Source organism: Danio rerio, chromosome 19 (genome assembly GCF_052040795.2).
Source record: "Danio rerio strain M-AB ecotype USA chromosome 19, GRCz13ab, whole genome shotgun sequence".
In the NCBI taxonomy this organism is placed as follows: domain Eukaryota; kingdom Metazoa; phylum Chordata; class Actinopteri; order Cypriniformes; family Danionidae; genus Danio; species Danio rerio.
The window spans coordinates 29,858,480-29,880,200 of record NC_141039.2 but is presented as its reverse complement, the minus strand read 5'-3'; the positions used below and the strand labels follow the sequence as shown (position 1 = coordinate 29,880,200).

At 39.6% G+C, this 21,721-nt stretch overlaps 1 protein-coding gene across 3 annotated transcripts in view; it reads left to right on the top strand.

Moving 5' to 3' along the window:
* Window positions 1–1,180: 1,180 nt before the first annotated feature.
* adcy2b (adenylate cyclase 2b (brain)) overlaps window positions 1,181–21,721 on the top strand; it is a 167,732-nt gene continuing 147,191 nt past the window's right edge. For 2 of the 3 annotated variants that reach the window (XR_015515971.1, XM_087294514.1), the window contains exon 1: window positions 1,181–1,571. Coding sequence is in view for 2 of the 3 variants with exons in the window: in XM_087294514.1 (XP_087150640.1) it covers window positions 1,221–1,571 (351 nt within the window). In the remaining variant the exon portion in view is untranslated. The remainder of the gene's footprint in view (window positions 1,572–21,721) is intronic. The other variant, NM_001099987.1, reaches the window with a different exon arrangement.

Genomic DNA, 21,721 nt, shown 5'->3' with positions numbered 1-21,721 from the left:
TATTATATTATATTATATTATATTATATTATATTATATTATATTATATTATATTATATTATATTATATTATATTATATTATATTAATTATATTATATTTTGGTAACAATTTACAATACGTTTTGGATTGTTAATTGCATACTTATCATGGGAAAAAAATTCTAAAATATGTATTAGTATTATTATTTAATGTTAGTCTCAATATTTTATAATACATTATTACATTTGTTAGCATTAGTTTAATATTTAATTTAGCTAATATGAATATGAACATTTAAATGATCTGACATGAATTAAGATCAATATACAGTGGTAGTTCACTCAAAAACAAAAGTTTACTCACTATTTACTCTTCCTCAAGCAAGTTATTTTATTCAGTTGAGCCCAAAAGAAGATATCCATAACAGGAAAAACGCATATTATACGTCCATGGTTACAGGTTTCCAGTTTTCTTCAGAATATATTGTGTTCAACAGAGGAAATAAACTCATAAATCTTTGAAACAAGGGAGGAAATGATTATGGACTCTAGCTAGATCCTTACCATAATGTGTTGTTTGTAAATTACTTTTGTCTATTAAAAGAATATATGTATCATTATATTATTACAATAAATAACATTTTTCAGTAATGAAGATGTATGTATTTTGTAAATTTGATCATATACCCTTTTCTTTTTTTTTGTGTGTGTAATATAATAATTCTATGATCGATAATAGTACACTTACTGTAAGTATTATCTACCCTAAGACTTTCCCGAAGAATATCTGAAGAGCCAGAGTTAATATTTCACTATAGCATAACCAGAAAAAAGTCTCCCGAGCCTTTAAAGGAGCAACATCAGAGCAAGCGCATGTTCCTCTGGGTGTCTATAATCAGTCATCTCTTCATGAACTCATCTCACTGAACCTGCCACACGCTGTACAGCAGACATTACTGTGCCTTGCTGGATCTCCATTGAGCCTCTGCCACTCCCTTTCCTCTCTCCTCCCTTTTCCTCTTCTCTTCCTTCCACATTCTTTTGAAGACTTTTTCTTCCTCTCTCCAGAAAGTCACTTCAGAGAGCTGCTTGTGTACTCGTGTTCTCTCTCTCTCTCTGTGTATCGCTCTCTCTCTTTCTCTCTCTCTCTCCTCCTCCTCCTCTCTCTCTCTCTCTCTCTCTCACTGGTGTGTGTGTGCCTCAGTCGATCTCCGCTGCTCAGTTCATCATGTTGGCTGGAGAATGCTGCGTGCGGCAGCGCTCTCTCTCCTGCCCTGGCGCGGGACGCATCTGTCCCACCCGCCGCAGCTGAGCACCCTCACAGAAGAGGACGAGCCGGAGCGACACAAGCAGCAGGACGAGGACGACGAGGAGGTCTCAGGGGTCCAGCAAGACCCTATGTTCCAACAGACCGCTTACCTGCTGGAGGGTCCCGAGGACATGGGGGTGTCGTCCTGCGGGCTGAAGTCTCCAGATTGGGTCTACGAGTCCTACTACCGAATGAGCCAGCAGCATCCACTCATCGTGTTCCTGTTGCTCATCGTGATGGGAGCGTGCCTGGCACTGCTCGCCGTGTTTTTCGCCTCTGGGCTGGTGAGTCCGTCTACACTTTTGGTACTTTTCTGTGTTTGTTGGAGCATGGTGCTTGTTAAAGGGATAGTTCACCACCCCAAATTAGAAATTGATTTATTTACTATTTATTCCATCAAGTGGTTTTAAAGCTTTGTGAGTTTCTTTTTTCTGTTGAACAGAAGATTAGATATTTTAAAGGAAGCAGACAAACTAATCATTGACTTCTGTACTGTGAAAAAAAAAAAAGATTTTTGGATTTACTCATTTGTTTTAAGGTAAGTGGTTACAGACAATTTGCACAAGCTAAATTTAAACAAACAAATTAAGTTGAGTATTACTATATTTTATTTGTTTGTTTAAATTCAGCCCATATACTGTAAATTAAGAATCTTTTTTTAGTATACTATTGGTTTTTTTCTACTATGGAAGTCAAATGGCACTTTTTAAAATATCTTCTTTTGTGTTCAACAGAAGGAAGAAACTCATAAAGGTTTGTGACGTGATTGATGAGTACATTTCTGTTTTGGATGAACTGTCTGTTTAAGTTAGGAGATCTTGGTTGGTTCTGCTGTAGGGGTATTAAGTTGTGACTCAACAGTTGAATTTAAAATCACAGCTTTACCTCATGTTCTGTAGATTTGGTCATACAGATGAAGTCAGAATTATTAGCAGCCCCTGTTTATTTTTTTCACTAATTTCTGTTTAACAGAGAGATTTTTTTCAACACAATTCTAAACATGATAGTTTTAAAAACTCATCTCTAATAACTAATTTATTTTATCTTTGCCATGATGACAGTAAATAATATTTGATTAGATATTTTCAAGACACTTCGATACAGCTTAAAGTGACATTCAAAGGCTTAACAACTAGGTTAATTTAGTTAACTAGGCAGGTTAGGGTAATTAGGCAAGTTATTGTATAATGATGGTTTGTTCTGTGACTATCGAAAAAAATAGCTTAAAGGGGCTAATAATTTTGACTTTAAAATGTTTTTAAAGCCAAAATAAAACAAGTCTTTCTCCCGAAGATAAAAAATATCAGACCTACTGTGAAAATCTCCTTGCTCAGTTAAACATCATTTAGGAAATATTAAAAAAAACAAAAAAAACAAGGGGGCTTATAAATCTGATTTTAACTGTATATTGTACAATCTATATTATTATATTATATTATATTATATTATATTATATTATATTATATTATATTATATTATATTATATTATATTATATTTATATTATATACAGTGCTCAGCATATTTAAGTACACCCCTCACAAATCTCTCTTTTTAAATTCATATTTTTAATTGGAAGCTATACAATATTATATTTGTGCATTTACATTAGATTAGCCAGTACTGAAGCCGATTCTGGAGATTATCTAACAAAATAACTTACGATAACGCTCCAAAAACTATAGTACACCCAAATGTATATGTTATAGAAAAACATTAAGTAGAAATTAAAAGAATCAAGAGAAGTAAAAAAAATGTTAACGTGTTGAAATTTTTTGGGTTGTTTTTTTTTATATTTTGCTTGAATTTAATTGTATTAAATATTATTTGAAAAAAAAATCTGTTTAATAAATCTGTTTTGTTTAAATGCACCAAAAATACGTTGCCTGTATTCACTGAGAAATGGATCAAAATATAAATTTTTAAAATGGGCTGTACTCAATTATGCTGAGCACTGTATATCATTTTTTAAAATAAAAACCTATCAATTAGTAATTTTAGATCAACATTATTAGCTTTCTTTATAAATTCATATTTTTTTTTCTCAATTGGCTACAGAAAAAAAACTATCTATTGACTTGTCCATAGTTGGCCTAATTAATCTAATAAAGCCTTTAAAGTGCACTTTAAGCAAAATACTAGTATCTTGAGAGAAAAAAAAAGTAAAATATGATGTACTTTTCCCAGAGATGAGTTGCGGCTGGAAGAGCATCCACTGCGTAAAAACATGCTGGATAAGTTGGCGGTTCATTCCGCTGTGGCGACCTCGGATTAATAAGGGGAATAAGCATGAAAATGAAAATGAAAATTATGTACTGTCATTATGGCAAAGACAAAAGAAATTAGTTGATAATATTATTATGTTTAACAACATGTTGAAACAAAAACTTATATTCATTTAACATTACTTGGGAAATGTTTAAACAAAGAATTAAAATTTAACAGAATTTTTTTCAACTATATGTCATGGTTCATTAATAAACTAAACAAGCACATCTTGTGGTGAAGGTCAGAGGACATTGAAATTATTTACAGAGGACAACCTCACTCGTGCAGATAAGCGTCTTTTTTTAACTAGCGTTTCAGCAAAAATCATATTAGGGAGGGATAGACAATTATTCATGTTTTATCATTCTTAGTCCAACCACCAACCAATAAACAGAAAAAGGTCCATCTCAGTATTTACTAAGCATTTGTCTTGTTTCTACAAAATGACAAAGGAATCAATTCAAAAAATTCAGTTGATTAGAAATTCTTTACTTCACTATGTTTATAATGCACAATTATGAGGATATTTGCAGTTGAAAGTCACTGTTTGTTTGGATATCTTTGTCATTTACTCCCCTTCATGTTGCTTTAAGCCAGATTTTGTTTCCCTGTAAAACACAAAGCAAGAGATGCTTTTTTAAAGACTTATGCTTCTGAAAACGAAAACATTGTAAAATCATTTCTAGTCATTTTGTAAAAGATGTAATATAAGTCAATATTTGAGAGATTTCAGTTCTTTTGAATTAGTTTTCAGTTAATAGTTTGAATCAATTCACAAAATGAGTTTGATTCTTATTAATGATTCTTTCAGTTCACCATGGTAAATAGGTCACAAGTCGGAAATATTATTAGTAAATAAGGACTTTCTCGTACCAGGATGTCATATGACTTCTGTGGAAACTTTTGTCCGTCTTTAAGATCAAAAGCTTCAGAATTCATTCATTGTAATGGTATACCTTCAGAACTTCTTCAGAAGAATGACAGTCAGAGGTTTGCGATTCTCAATGGTGAGTAAATGATTCATTTTAGGGTGAACTTCTCCAGAATAATGACAGTCTGAGGTTTAGAATTCCATGAGGGTGAGTAAATGATTCATTTTAGGGTGAACTATCCCTTTAAAATGTTTTTGTTTTGTTCCTATTTTAAGAGGCTAGTCATTTTCCTCTCTCGTCCCACAGTTGTGGTTGTGGCAGCGCTGCAGAAATGGGGTTTTGGTCAATGAGAGATGCTGTGTGTGTGTGTGTGTGTGTGTGTGTGTGTGTGTGTGTGTGTGTGTGTGTGTGTGTGTGTGTGTGTGTGTGTGTGTGTGTGTGTGTGTGTGTGTGTGGGTCTTTTTCTCTCAGTGGCAGATTGTGTGAATCTCTCTGGTGAAAGAGCCGCTTCTGAGAGCTGCACTTCTGCAACCCTCATTTTCACCTGCTGTTTCACTCGTTCTCTCTCTGACTCTCTTTCTCTCTCACCAGATGCTCAGTTGTCTGTGTTTATGTGTAATGGGTTTGTAGATTATTGCAGTCGCTGCGCTTGGACTGCTCTGTAAACCCTGTTGCCGCAAGGCAATAAAGTAATTTTTTTGGCACAATCTAATGTGGTAAACTTGACCATTTCATTGGAGTCAACTAGATGTCAGAAACCTGTAACTACGATTTGGAACTAAAACCCAAAGTATTTACGCATCAGTCTCTATTAGAGATGTGCAAATCTTATGGGCCAGTCAGAAAGAATCTAAATAAAATATAGATTAGATCGTAAAATAACAACAAATAATAATAATAAAATAAAAACGCAGATTTATGTGGAATGATTTGGAGGTTATATTAACTAATACATAACCGAATAACTTTTAACCTTTTATTTAAGGTGTACAATGCATATTCAAATCCAATGCAAACCATCTATTTGGTAACCAAAGCTATAGTAGGTCTATTATATAGTTACTCAATGAGAGAAAATATTTTATTACAAACCATTGGGCATAAATAATGTAAAGATTTACATATTGTTAAACAACATTACTGAAATTAATCTAAACATTTTATTAATCTATATTTACACACATTTACATAATGAATTGTTTGAATGATGGGCTTAAACGGTGGGAGTTTTCTGTAGGTTTCTATGGTTTGTGTTTAAACTGACCATATTGGATGTATTTTAATAGACAATATGTACACAGAACATACTGTAGTTGGCAGAAGCAGTGACATGCTCATTGTTTGCCTTTTAAAAAACTTCAGATATAATTAAATAAGTAAAATAAAAGATATGTTAAATAAATATGGGAAGACTAAACTTGATCAGTGGATCAAATTATTTGGCAAAAAAGCTATCTTCTGTGGTAACAATTTTTCATTATGGCTGTGAAAAAAAAATATTTGGCTACAATTAATATTGTAATTATTTTATATTATGATTACTTATGGACTTTGGGAAATCAGTTGGATTTATTGAACAACACAGTGAGAGTAAATTCTCCTATAGATCCTATAAAAAATATTCAGATTAGGGATGGGTGATGTGGACAGATACGCATACTGTATCAGTAATAATTATTTTAAAAATCTAGTTATTTAAAAATGTTCTGCTGCATCAATGAAACATCCTCAAATTTGTTCTGTGTGGATAATAACATTATCATTATAGATCTACAATGAAATTGCAAATATTTCCTTTGTGAGGCTTTTAAGACTGATTTATACTTCTGCGTCAAGCAAACATATATGCTCCATGCAGCCTGCGCACAATCGCATAGCCATCGCTGACGCTTACCTCTTAAAAAAATGTAACTACACGTTGCAACGTTGCTAATCGCAAACTCTGTGATTAGTTGGCTTGGTAGTGGTGACAAGCATGGGCAGTGCTGAGAGCTGCGAGTCTGATGGAGTGAGTGTTTACAAGTCATGTAAAGGAGCTTCAGATGGAGACGTTTGAATTGTGTTTAACTTATGATTAAAGTTGTTGCACATGCACTGGTTCCATGGGTCACGGCAATCACACGACGCAGAAGTATAAACCAGACTTTACTTGTGTCCCAACCAGCAGGCACAGGATATCAACTTGACGTCCAATTGATGTTGTACCCCAGCGTTGTGGGGACTTTGCATTTTGTTTGGAAATGAAAATCGAGTTGATGTCAGAAACCATTGTCGGGTCAACATCAATGTTCAACATTCAACCTAAAATCAACCAAATATCAACATCTAATGATTTTTCAGCTTGACGTTGTGTGAACGTTACCATTATAACATTATCAGACGCTGGATTTTGGTTGACTTACCCGATGATAAATGTCAGTATTTGACTTCAATATGGTGTTAGTTTAAGATGTTGGCTCAATGTTGGATTTTAGTCACTCTCCAACACAACCTAAAATGAAGTTGTTATTGGACATCAAAATAATGTTGTCCTTAAACATTGGCTAGACATTGAATTTTGGCCACCTGATGTCACAACCTAAAGGCTGATTTATACTTCTGCATCGATTGATCGGCGTGACCCACATTTATACTTCTTCATGCTGTTAGTGTTGCTCTGAGATAACACTTCTGAAACTGTAGCAGAAACTCAAAGAAACTTGGTGTCGAGTTTCTTTGAGGGTATTTAGTTTTTTTTTTTTTTTTTGAACGCTACAAGTAGCTAAAACTCGCTCATTCAAAGGCGCGAACTGGCTGACGTGCAACAAATTTAATCTTAAGGTAAACACAAAGTTTCCATCTGAAGCTCCTTGACAAGACTTGGCACTTGTAAACACTCGCTCTATTGAGCTTGTAGCTCTCAGCACCGCCCACACACAGTACAAAGTCGACCAATTACAGAGCTTGCGCTATGGCTCGTTGCAATGTGTAGTTAAAGTTTTTGAAAGGTGCGTGTCCGCGTCGATGTCAGCCATGGCGAGGGCTTTGCGACCCCACAAAGTCTGCACCAGAGCATATGCGTGCACTTGACGCAGAAGTAGAAATCAGCCTTAAATCTAACCTACATGTAATATTAACATCTTATAATGTGTGCCTGCTAGGAAACATCTTTCTCAACGCAATCTCATGGCAATTTGTAACTTTTTGATTTAGTGGCTAATTTGTATGAATTCGTGTGATCAAATTCGTACAATTTAGTACGATTTGCTCATCACCCAATGATGGTTGGGTTTTGGGGTGGTGTTGGGTGCCACGTCTTCTTTTTAAAATCATACATATTCAAATGACTGAACTTGAGTTAGCCACTAAACTGACAAAGCGTAAAATACTTACGTTTTCTCGTGAGCTCAGGCTGTCATTCTTTCATGCTCAGAAATGTATATATATGCTGGTCAGATTTTGTGATCATTGCTAAACCACCACATGATTATTGCACAGCCTCAATAGGGGTTTCCTAAATAGCAGACCATGATCCAGTTCCAGACTCTGGCTTGGTTCCAACTGGACTGAAATATATATTGACAACAGTTGCAGCATTTTATTGTTTCCACAGTTTGAAGTGAGTGAGCAGAATATTAAACCAATGGAGCTTTACACACCACAAGTGCTCAGGGTTGTTTATGGTAATGATCTTTTGGCGCTGTATCCTCTAATATTTATTTCTGGATCCAAACACGCTTCATTCAAGCCCTATCTGCTTTGTGCGTCTTGATTCGCTCCCTGACTGAGGACATGAAGTGCTACAAGAGCTGCATATGACACTGTTAATTTAGCAACAGTTGTAAAAATACAGCGAGAGCAGCAAAACATAATCATACATTTTCTAGAACGCGGCAGGGAATGAAAAATGTAATTTATTTTGTCACACTTTAGTTTAGATCACAATTCACAGTATTAACAAACCCTTTACTAACACTAATAGCTAAATAAATGACTAATTAGCAGTTAATTAATAGTAAGATAGATGTGAGGTTTAGGATTTGAGTAGGATTAGGGATGCAGAATAAAATTGTGCATTATCTACTAATGAACAGTTAATATAGCAACAGTAAGCAGGTAATAAGCCAGTAATTAACATCATGAATTTTGACCTAAATTTAAGTGTTACTAGCTTAGACTGTTTAAATAAATAATAACTTTATAATATTAACTTTAATATAATTTTTTCATTTACATTAAGATTAAACAGCATGTTAAGAGCATTTCATAATAAATAGTACTAACATTTGGGTGAGGGGAATCCAAGTATAGAGACTGGAACTCTTGGAGCTTGCTAAATACTATGTATGCGATTTATTGTATATTGTACAGTACAAGATCGTACAGTGCGTATTGTAGTACACTACAATAAAGTGTATATTGTGTATTAAATGCATACAGATAAAGCTCACAGAATATAAAATGAACATAAATTACAATATAGGCATATTATTTTCATAAGTTCTCCATTGTAATGGATTTGCAGCCAAATGCAGCAATTGAAAGACAAAGCAGAAGTATGCAATAATCAACCCAGGCTCTTTCTGAAAACCTACCCCATATACAATTCTGATGAGCGCCAAATATGTCTCAGGAGCTGTTTTTTTGCCGTATTTATTTTCACGAATCCACCAGAGGCCGCTGTGTACGCTTTTTCAGATCTCAATCGATTTGACTTGCACACCCACTTCCCTAAACCCAACCGACAGTTTTAAAAAGCAATGCCAAAAAAGAAAAGCCCTCGCCTGATTTTTATCACAATTAAAGATTTTACCACATTCTCACCCTGTTATTTACTTGTTTATTTAGTTTTTTGGCTTCTGTTTGTGTCTTACCAACTTTCTGGAACTTCGCCGGACTCGAACCCAATCATTGTAGTCAACTACTCTCTGCATCTCAACTCTGCCGACGTACATAGTTAGCTAATTAGACAAACTGGTAACAGCGGGAAAGCCGTCCACACTGAGGAAAGCAGTATGGTATGGTAGCGAAAAGGTATGGCATCATACCGCCCTGTAGCGTTCGTTTTATAAACAAAATGGAGCTATGTGTACTTCTGTGTGCTTTGTGGCTGTGCATCAAGACGACGACAAGGTTTGTTTGAGCCCAGTTCGACCATGGCACGTTATTATATGTATATATAATTCCACTGTAATCTCTCGGCTGTGTATTTTAAACATGGCTGCTCTTTTGTTTTCATTCTGGCTTGTTGTGTAAGCGAATGACGTATCTCTGTAAACCAATAGCGTTCAGCTGCGGGTCTAGCTCCACCTTTTGGTACCCTTTCCCCGTGTTTGGTACCCTTTCGAAAGGGTGCCGAAAAAGTGGTATGGTACGGTAAGGTATGGTACGCCTTTTGACAGTGGAAACGGCCATAAAACCGAACTGTACCGTACTGTACCACTCAGTGGAAACGGGCCATAACATAAACTGTACTTTAGTTTTTAACTGTGTTGCAGTACACAAATTGAATAATCCAATGTAAAATAAAACTATCTTTTTAAGCTACTAATGTTTAAATTTACTTGGAATGTTTACAAAGTAGCCACTTTCACACTTATAGATTTTTCTAGAAAAATAACAGTATTTTACCGTAAAGAGATCTTGTCTGAACAAGCCCATTTTTAACTACCAGGCAAATATCTATCAATTTACTGTCACACCCCTGGTTTGATCACGCCGCCTTTGTTTATGTTGTCATGTCATTAGCACGCGTGGATGTTTTGTTTTGGTCTGTCACCTTGTGCTCAACGTAATATTCCTCCCTCCCCCTTGTTACCTTATTTTACTATTATCATGATTTAATTAATCTCACCTGGATTCAGTTATGCTCCTTCCCCTATTTAGTTCCCTCTCGTGTGTCATCCTGTGTCAGATCGTTGTGTGTCAGTCCGTGTAAACAGTCTTCCGAGTTGTCTCTCCAGTCCTGTCGTGTTGGTTGGTGTTATCCCTTCCAGTTGTGTCTCGCCTGGCCGTCATCTTACTTCTAGCGCTCTGTCCTTCTTGTGTGTGTTCCATTTTGGCTCATATCCCTCTGTTCTCAGGCACCGTCATCCCCTCCGCACTGAGTTCTCCGACATCACCTGCCGTCCGACTTCCCCTCTCCCTCGCTCGCTCTCGTCGGTCACATCTAAAACAGCCGGGCCATAGTGCGCCCTCTACCGGAGGAGTTTGTAAGGACATTCTTTTCTCATTATATTTTTGCTGTCTTAACCCCGGCCTTTTTGTTGTTTTTTCTCCTTGTGTGCAGCGCGCCACTGGCCGAGAGACTCTGTTTTTTGACCCTCGGAAATTTTTATTTTTCTCTTTTCAAACCCGGTAACGGAGGAGGTCCTAAAGACTATTTATTTGATCTTTTTGGATTTTTGTGTTATTTTTTGGCTGTTATTTTGTGGCCCTGACTACAGTCTTTGCTGTTCATTAAAATCTTTAATTTGAACCTGCATTTGTGTCCTTCCAGTCCCATTCCTGACAGTACGATCTGACCAGAGAATGGACGCAGCGGGTTCAGACACGGTCAGAACTGCAGTCACCCAGCAAGGTGCACTCTTAGGCCAGCATGAGGCTAGATTAACCAACACCACCAGGGAGGTGGAATTCCTGGCCAATCAAGTGGCAGAGCTAACTGCACTCGTCCAGGACCTACAGCATGAGGCAGCCCAGGGGGGTCCTCTCCGTCATCATGATCCGGAGCCCCGTTGCAACAACCCTCCACCCTACAACGGAGACCCTAATTCCTGTAGAGCCTTCTTGTCTCAGTGTGCAGTGGTTTTCACCTTACAACCACGCACTTATGCATCTGAGGAATCTAAAGTGGCGTTTGTATTGACCCTCCTCACCGGTAAAGCTCGCGACTGGGGAACGTCAGTGTGAGAGACTAGAGCCCCTTGCTGTGCTTCGTTTGAAGACTTTCGCCAAGAAATGGTGAGATTATTTGACCGATCAGTCCGGGGCCAGGAAGCAGCGGACCAGCTGGCACGCCTACGCCAGGCAGGACAATCCGTTACTGAATATGCCATCGCCTTCAAGACTCTAGCGGCCTCCTGTGACTTGAACGAGGGCGCGTGCAGGTCTATGTTCCGCGCCGGGTTACAGGATGACATTCAGGACGAGCTGGCCACACAGGATCTTCCCCAGGACCTTGATGACCTAGTTAACATGGCCCTGCGGATTGAGGGACGTCTCCATCGTCGTCGTCAGCGTCTAACGGTTCGCCCCCCATGGAGAGTGGAGGATTCCCGTCCAGTCTTGGCTGCAGAAGCATCTGGTTTTGCTCCAATGGATCCGGAGCCCATGCAAGTAGGGCGTCTTCGTCTTACCCCACTACAGAGACAGCAACGCTTCGTCCAGGGACTCTGCCTTTACTGTGGGAAGCCTGGACATTTTGCTGTAGCCTGCCCACTCAAACGTCAAGCCTCACCAGTGAAGAGGGGGATACTGGTGAGCACTACCCCTTTCCTACACTCTTCCTCCCGCACTCTTCTTCCTGTTTCTGTACACTTCAGTGATTCCTCTAATTCTTGTTCAGCCCTGGTTGACTCGGGGGCTGAAGGAAATTTTATGGACTCCTCCCTAGCTGCTTTGTGGGGAATTCCTGCTATCCCTCTTCCTGATCCTATCCCTGCTCGCTCCCTCAACGGCTCCCTTATAACCACTGTTTCCCATTCTACCCCTCCTATTAACCTGACTGTTTCAGGCAATCATCACGAGGTGACCACTCTGTTGCTTCTGGATTCCCCGAGTGCCTCCATAGTGTTGGGGCACCCGTGGTTAGTAAAGCATGGTCCTCATGTTGATTGGTCTGGTAATGCCATTTTATCTTGGAGCCAGTATTGTTTGTCTTCTTGTCTGGGCAGTGCCCCTTTTCCTGTTTCTGTGTCCTCTGTGTTACAGGCAGAGGCTGCTGATCTGACTGGGGTCCCGGTGGAGTACCACGGCCTGCGCCAGGTGTTTAACAAGTCCCGGGCCACTTCCTTGCCGCCTCACAGACCATACGATTGTGCCATCGAGCTCCTCCCAGGCACTTCTCCGCCTAAGGGACACTTGTTTTCCCTTTCTGGTCCAGAGAGAGAGGCTATGGACAGGTACATTAATGAATCCCTTAAAACCGGTCTCATCCGACCCTCCTCGTCTCCTGCAGGTGCTGGATTCTTCTTTGTTAAGAAGAAGGATGGCTCCCTGCGTCCATGCATTGATTATCGAGGGCTCAACGACATTACCGTTAAAAACAGGTACCCCCTACCTCTCATGTCGTCTGCTTTTGAGCTGTTGCAGGGAGCCAAGGTTTTCACCAAACTTGACCTCAGGAATGCCTACCATCTTGTCCGCATACGTGAGGGGGATGAGTGGAAGACAGCCTTTAACACCCCTACGGGACACTTTGAATACCGGGTCTTACCGTTCGGTCTGACCAACGCCCCGGCTGTCTTTCAGGCCCTGGTTAATGATGTGTTGAGAGACATGGTTAATCGTTTTGTCTTTGTGTATCTCGATGATATTTTGATCTTTTCCCCGTGCCTGCAGATACATATTCAACACGTACGCCAGGTGCTACAACGGTTGTTGGAGAACCAACTTTATGTCAAGGCGGAGAAGTGCGTTTTCCATGCCCAGTCAATTCCGTTTCTGGGGTTCATCATCTCAGCGGGAGAGATCCAGGCAGATCCCTGTAAGATAAGGGCTGTTGCCGAGTGGCCAACCCCTGACTCTTGCAAAGCTCTGCAGCGGTTCCTGGGCTTTGCAAACTTTTACCGGCGATTCATCAGGAACTTTGGCCAGATTGCTGCACCTTTAACAGCACTCACCTCTCCCAAGGTATGGTTCAAGTGGAATAGTGATGCACAGGAGGCCTTTGATGAATTGAAGTCCCGTTTTGTCTCTGCTCCTGTCTTGTCCATTCCAGATCCTGAACAACAATTTATTGTTGAGGTGGATGCATCTGATGTCGGGGTAGGCGCAGTTCTATCTCAGAGGTCTTGCCTGGACGGGAAAGTACATCCGTGTGCCTTCTTTTCCCACCGCCTAAACCCTTCGGAACGGAATTATGACGTAGGGAACCGAGAATTATTGGCAGTCAGGCTGGCTCTGGGGGAGTGGCGTCACTGGCTAGAAGGGGCAGCCCAACCTTTCCTGGTCTGGACGGATCACAAGAATCTCGAATATATCCGTTCGGCCAGGAGGCTGACCCCTCGACAGGCTCGCTGGGCCCTCTTCTTTGACCGCTTTAAATTTACCCTATCATTCAGACCTGGAACCAAGAATGTCAAGCCCGATGCCCTCTCCCGTCTCTTTGAGGTCCCAGGAAAGGAGAAATCGGTTGATGCCATTTTACCAAAAGAAATGGTGGTGGCGTCTATCTCCTGGGACATTGAGAGACGGGTGGAGAAGGCCATACAAAAGATCTCAGTTCCAGGGAGGGTCCCAGCGGGCCGTCTGTTTGTTCCAACCAGACTTCGCTCAGAGGTCATCCAGTGGGGACACTCGTCCAGGCTAGCCTGTCACCCAGGAGTGCGGAGATCGCTGGCTTTGATTCACCAACGATTCTGGTGGCCATCCATGGCCAAGGACGTCAGGCAGTTTGTGGCGGCTTGTTCTGTTTGTGCCCAGAACAAGACTTCTAATGCACCTCCCGTTGGTCTGCTTCGCCCCCTACCCATCCCGTCCCGCCCATGGTCACACGTGGCCCTTGATTTTGTCACTGGTCTCCCAGAATCTAAAGGAAACACCGTCATTCTCACGGTGGTGGACCGTTTCTCTAAATCAGTCCATTTCATTCCCCTCCCCAAACTTCCTTCAGCCAAGGAGACTGCGCAAGTGGTGATTGATCACGTATTCCGGATTCATGGTCTTCCGGTTAATGTGGTTTCTGACAGGGGTCCCCAGTTTGTCTCCCGCTTTTGGAAGGAGTTCTGTCGACAGATCGGGGCTTCTACGAGTCTGTCATCAGGATTCCATCCTCAGACCAACGGGCAGTCTGAACGAGCCAACCAGGATTTGGAACGAACTCTCCGCTGCCTGGCGTCCCACAATCCTAGCTCCTGGTGCCAACAACTGTCGTGGGTCGAGTACGCTCACAACTCTCTTCCGTCGTCAGCTACAGGTTTGTCCCCATTTGAGTGTTCAATTGGATTCCAACCCCCTTTGTTTCCCTCACAGGAACCTGAAGCTGCCGTTCCGTCTGCCCTAGCTTTCGTTCGGCGGTGTCGACGCACCTGGAGGAAAGCTAGGGAGGCCTTGGTCCGAGTTGGCAGACGAACCAAAGCAGCGGCCGACCAACACCGGACTCCTGCCCCTCATTACATTTGTGGTCAAAGAGTATGGCTCTCCACCAGGGACCTGCCTCTCAGGGTGCCTTCACGCAAGCTGGCCCCCAGGTTCATTGGTCCATATCAAATCACTAAAGTCTTGAGTCCGGTGGTGGTAAGGCTCAAGCTTCCCCCCAAGCTTGGTCGGGTACACCCTATTTTTCATGTATCTAGGGTTAAACCTGTGATGTATTCCCCCCTTGTCCCTTCTGCCCCTTCCCCCCCTCCCCCCCAACTAGTGGACGGCTTACCAGCCTACACAGTACGAAGGTTGCTTGATGTTAGACCCAGGGGCAGGGGTTTCCAGTATCTAGTGGACTGGGAGGGCTATGGTCCAGAGGAGAGGAGTTGGGTCCCAGCCCGGGACATACTTGATCAGGCGCTGGTCGAGGATTTCCATCGGCGACGAGGTAAGCCTCTCCCTGCAGCGCCTGGTGGCGCCCGTAGGGGGGGGGGGGTACTGTCACACCCCTGGTTTGATCACGCCGCCTTTGTTTATGTTGTCATGTCATTAGCACGCGTGGATGTTTTGTTTTGGTCTGTCACCTTGTGCTCAACGTAATATTCCTCCCTCCCCCTTGTTACCTTATTTTACTATTATCATGATTTAATTAATCTCACCTGGATTCAGTTATGCTCCTTCCCCTATTTAGTTCCCTCTCGTGTGTCATCCTGTGTCAGATCGTTGTGTGTCAGTCCGTGTAAACAGTCTTCCGAGTTGTCTCTCCAGTCCTGTCGTGTTGGTTGGTGTTATCCCTTCCAGTTGTGTCTCGCCTGGCCGTCATCTTACTTCTAGCGCTCTGTCCTTCTTGTGTGTGTTCCATTTTGGCTCATATCCCTCTGTTCTCAGGCACCGTCATCCCCTCCGCACTGAGTTCTCCGACATCACCTGCCGTCCGACTTCCCCTCTCCCTCGCTCGCTCTCGTCGGTCACATCTAAAACAGCCGGGCCATAGTGCGCCCTCTACCGGAGGAGTTTGTAAGGACATTCTTTTCTCATTATATTTTTGCTGTCTTAACCCCGGCCTTTTTGTTGTTTTTTCTCCTTGTGTGCAGCGCGCCACTGGCCGAGAGACTCTGTTTTTTGACCCTCGGAAATTTTTATTTTTCTCTTTTCAAACCTGGTAACGGAGGAGGTCCTAAAGACTATTTATTTGATCTTTTTGGATTTTTGTGTTATTTTTTGGCTGTTATTTTGTGGCCCTGACTACAGTCTTTGCTGTTCATTAAAATCTTTAATTTGAACCTGCATTTGTGTCCTTCCAGTCCCATTCCTGACATTTACTGGAATGAGAAGTTGCAACATACCAGTCATTTGCTGGAATTCTGCTGTGTGTTGTTAACCCAGAAGGAAAATTGCTAATATGCGCATGTACAAGTGTAGAACATGCTGAAGTAAGAGACGTCTACTAAGGGCCATTCAGAACAACCTGATGTCCATGAATGCATTTACTCTGCACTGCTTACAGAAATAAAAACCTTAGAATCTTTTGTCCAGACACATTTAGCTGCTGTTTATAAATCAGACAAAGCTTCTACTGTATATTCCTCCATAGTGCTAACTGTGGACTATATTTTCAATGAAATGCTTATGATATAACATTGTTAGTTCAGCGTTCATCTGTGTGAAGTGCATGCATGCAAAGGAGAGTGCGATTTTTGGGAGTCAGATTTTGTTAACACACTGCTGGCTCTTCTTTCCAAATAGGCTCTCTCAAGCTGCAGTACATACGCAAACACATCTCTCGACATAAAAATGGGTTCCATCCACATTTCTTTATCGGAGATGTTCAAAACCCTTTTCCATATTCACCGAATTGCCCTTGTCATTTGCACAGACCTCTGTGTAGCCAAAAGTGTAGACATAACTGTTTTGGTTTTTTTTTAAACTGCAGATAGCGCCTCTGCCTTTGGATGCTAACAACATTTTTATATAGTATTTTGATTCCTCTCTTAAATAAAAAATGCTGTATGAATGTGAAAGTTTAAAACAAAAGTTACAAGACTCTATTCATGTTCACAAATTCAAGCAAAATCATTTATAGAGCTCATTTTGAGCACATTTTTTCTGCAACAGGGTACAGTTCATCAACAATTAAATAACAATTAATATAATAGAGCAATTTTATGCAAATGTCTACCTTGCCATGAAAAAAAGGCTTTTTTACAAAAATAGTGAAACCCTTTCTAAGTTTTTGTGTAGACTGTAAAAATACTCGAAAATATCTGTCAATGTTCTCAAACAAATATATTTGATTTACCAAAGTCACACAAGTACCAATTTCACATCCATCACATCCATGAGGGAGAGACGTCGCATCCATAATGAAGCTTTTTTCCTCATAAATACAAAAATGTAAAATGAAAATAAAACTGCAGGGTTCCATACAATTCCTTAATTGTCCCAACATAAATTGATTAACTTAACTCAATTGTTTAAGTAGATTGAACATAAAACAAAAAAGTTATCCCCCAAATAACTCAAGAATTGTGTTGATTCAGCTCATTTTAAATCAGTAATTTGAAGAAGCAGCCAAATTTTTTTGGTGTGTATAGGGCCCAATCCCAATTCTATTTTTTTACCTCTTCCCCTTGGCCCTTGAAACACAGTGTGAAGGGAAAGGGCTTCAATTTTTACCCCTGAGAAATGGGACAGCACTAACATCTTCACATGTTATCATACAGCTGTAGTCAGAATTATTAGCCCCCTTTGATTTTTTTTTTTTCTTTTTTGAATATTTTCCAAATGATGTTTAACAGAGCAAGGAAATGTTCACAGTATGTCTGATAATATTTTTTCTTCTGGTGAAAGTTGTTAATTGCAGTTGTTTGGGGTTTTTTTTCAACCATTTTGAGGTAAAAAAAATTAGCGCCTTTAAGCAATATTTTTTTAAAGTCTGCAGAATAAACCATCGTTATACAATAACTTATTACCCTAACCTCCCTAGTTAATCTAATTAACCTAGTTAAGCCTTTAAATGTCACTTTAAGCGGTTTAGAAGTGTCTTGAAAAATATGTAGTAAAATATTATTTACTGTCATCATGGCAAAGATAAAATAAATCAGTTATTAGAGATGAGTTATTAAAACTATCCTGTTTAGAAATGTGTTCAAAAAAATGTTCTCTCTGTTAAACAGAAATTGGGGAAAAAAATAAACAGTAGGGCTAATAATTCTGACTTCAACTGTATGTCATCGCGAGCTCTTACTTCATATGAGATTGACGACGGTGACTGCTGTAGATATTCCAGTCGCGTTTTTTTTTGTTGTTTTTTTTGGTATTCATTTTCTGGAAATCACTGAAGGCATATATCATGTTGTAATAATAATAATAAGTTATTTTTATATCAAGCCTTTAAAACGTAATTCTCAAAGTGTTTTACACAAAAAGATGCGGATATAAAAACAGTTTAGGATAACAGTAAAATTTAATCATCAGATAAAACGTTTAAAATTGATAAAACATTCAAATATCTGGAAACATAAAACAAACCAAAACTGCACACTTCATGAGTAGGTGAGTGTGTGCTGCAGTTGTTCAAGTTTAGTTCAGTTACAGCAGGCTATCATGTACTGTTCGGTTCATCATTTGCTGAATCACGCATGCACAGTGTTATCGATTCACCGCTTCTCAAATCTGATCTCAGTGTACTGTTCTAATAACTGAATAACAGTATATTGGTTTATTTTGAGCCAGAGGGGGATATTAGACATGTTAAAAAGTAAGTCATTTGTGGATAAGTATGCTTCCTGGAGATGCAAATTCTTTCAAATTATTCAGTTCGATTTGGTGAACTAGTTCAACCGGTTCACTTAGAAGATCTGATTAAAAAGATTAATTCGCGATCACTAATGCAGAAATCAAACCCATTATTGGGCACACATGCGTTAAAGTAGTAATTTTAGGTCACTGTATTTAATGCTGTCACTGTGTGCTGCTGTCAGGTCCACTCGTGTTTGTCATGGGAGCAACAGCAAGGATGACTGGAAGAGGACCAGCTCGATCTGGCCAATGGCAGCAGAATTACAGACTCAGAGGTGCCATACAAGTCAAACACTTGGCAGTGCGAAGTAAATAGATTTACTTTTGAAGAGGCATGCAGTAAGATTATGTATTAAATACATTTACAAAAACAAAAATGAATGTTTTTGCTATAATTTTAACTAGTTTCAGTTAGTTTTGTATGTACACAATACATTCTCAATTAGTTCTAGTTTTTTCGAAAAACTAGTTTTTATTTTATTTTTTTCCGGGATCTGTAGAGCTGCGCATCGATGGATTTGCTCTTCAGTATTTGGACTCTCAGTAGTGATTATTAACTGAGAACTGAACTGAGCTAAACTGAACTTAACTTAAACTCTGAAAACTGAACTACACTGTTTCAATTTACTATGATCTTCTATGTAAAGCTGCTTTTACACAATCTACATTGTAAAAGCGTTATACAAATAAAGGTGAATTTAATTGAATAGGATGCTGAGAAAAATGTTCATTTTAGAAGAACATTTCAGATGGCATTTAGAGGTTTTTCATCTGAACTAAGTTACAGCAAATATAATTTTCCCTATGGGCTAAACATTCATCATTTACCATATGGTGGCTGATGTAATTAAATAAGTTCCATATTTACCTAAAGTTTATTTTGTAATTTAATTTAGAATGTAAGAGTTCAGGTTAGAAAAAATAAAGCACAACCCCGAAGAGAAATCACAAGCTGGATCATAATCACCTATTTTTAGACCATAGGGAGCTTAGTCAGTCTTATAATTTTCATTAGGACTGAGATCAAAAGCATGAACTAACAACTAAAGCTGAGCACATCGTCAACATACTAATTAAAGCATTGCCATAAAAACAGAACAAGTCTCATTTGATGACCTCAGTATTAATTAGTCAACCATCGGGCAACCAGTCAACTGTCATGACCATCCGAAGATCCCTATCTCTCAGCCGATAACATTTACTGGTCAGTGCACAGGGACCCATATCCTTCATTTACACGGAGCCTATGTATGTGTGTGTGTGTGTGGTACACGTCTCCCATCACGCTCCTGTGGTTTGACCGCGGGTATGTTGTTTTGAAACACTGAGGCTCTTATCTTGGAAACAGCAGTCTGTTTTACACAGACTGGCTTAATGGGGCCGAAAGAATGTCACGAAACACAAACTTTGCTTTATCGTTCTTTCTCTGTCCGCAGTGCCTTTTTGTTTCAGTTTAGGGCAGGAAGTTCTGCCTTCTCCTCTCTGAATGCTTATCTTGTTTTTTCATAGCAAATCTGTGTAAAGATTGCGGTGCAGCTGCACTGTCGTGAGAGATTAAAGACTGAGTGTCGGTGGTGTTGTTGTGCGATAACACGGCTGAAAACAAGAACAAAAGTGCACTCGATTGGAAAGCCACATTAATCAGGTGCAAGCCGTTGAGCGTTGGTTAATTAAAATAGTTTTAAAATTTAATAAAATTTCCTTTAAAAGTAGTAAACAGGAAACCGTAGAACATGGCCATTGCACACATTCTCCATATGCTGAAACTTTAGTGTTTTAATGTAAGAAAACGGGGCAGGGTGGACAGTGGGACAACAAATGCTGACTGCGGATTAAAACCTGGCAGGAGCGGGATTCAAAATTCAGTCCCACGCAGATCTCTAGTGTGGAGTTTGCATGTTCTCCACGTGTTCACATGGGTTTCCTCTGGGTGTTCCGGTTTCCCCTACAGTCCAAAGACATGCGGTACAGGTGAATTGGGTGGGCTAAATTGTTCGTAGTGTATGAGTGTGTATGGATTTTTCCCAGAGACGGATTGCAGCTGGAAGGGCATTCGCTGCGTAAAACATCTGCTGGATGAGTTGGTGGTTCATTCCGCTGTGGTGACCCCAGATTAAAAAAGGGACTAAGCCCAGAAGAAAATTAATGAATGAATATCAGAACAAACTAAAATACAAATCTATTCGCAAGTGAAAATATTCTGTTTTATAAAATGTTATTGATTATAATTATAAAACGAAGAAAAATGTGTGGTGACAAATAGTATTAACCTTCCAATAAATCCTGTAAAATGACCAAATATGTTAATATTTAGAGAATTATTTTGCAAACATGCTAGTTTATTACCCTTTTATAGTATATTTTAAGTAAAAACAACACTTAATGCTTAAAAACAGCACTAATTAATTATAGTTCAACATTTACTAATGCATTATTAAAATACATATATATTAGTAGATTCATCTGTTTTTCAATTCATCTTTATTTGTATAGCACTTTCACAATGAACATTGTGTCAAAGCAGCTTCACATAAAAGATTTTAGTAAACTGAAACAGTGTCAGTCCAGTTTTCAGTGTTGAAGTTCAGTTTAGTGGGGTTAAATATTCACTGCTGAGAGGTCAAACACTGAAGAGCAAATGCACTGTGAGTTAACAAGCTACCAATTAATAACTGTGGTTGGCGTGGTGGCTCAGTGGTTAGCGTTGTCGCCACACAGCAAGTTAGAGTCGCTGGTTCGAGTCCCTGCCAAATTTCTGTGTGGAGTTTGCACGTTCTGCCCGAGTTCACTTGGGTTTCCTCCGGGTGGTCCAGTTTCCCCCACAGTCCAAAGACATTCAGTATAGGTGAATTCGGTAAAGAAAATTGACTAAGTGTGTGTAAATGTAATAGCGTATGGGTGTTTTCCAGTACTGGATTGCAACTAGAAGAGTATTCACTGCATAAAACATATGCTAAAATAGTTAGCTGTTCATTTCGCGGTGACGACCCCTGGTAAATAAGGGACTAAGCCAAAGGAAAATGAATGAATGATTGAATAACTGTATTTTCATTAAGTTATGTTAACTCCCATGAATAAAAACTATAATTAATGTCTTGTTGATGTTAATAAATACCTGAACTAATACAAACTTATTGAAAAGTGTCACCGTTTTATTTCGTATAGCAGCTGGGAAGATGCAAAGGCATTGATTATTTTTTATATTTACTTT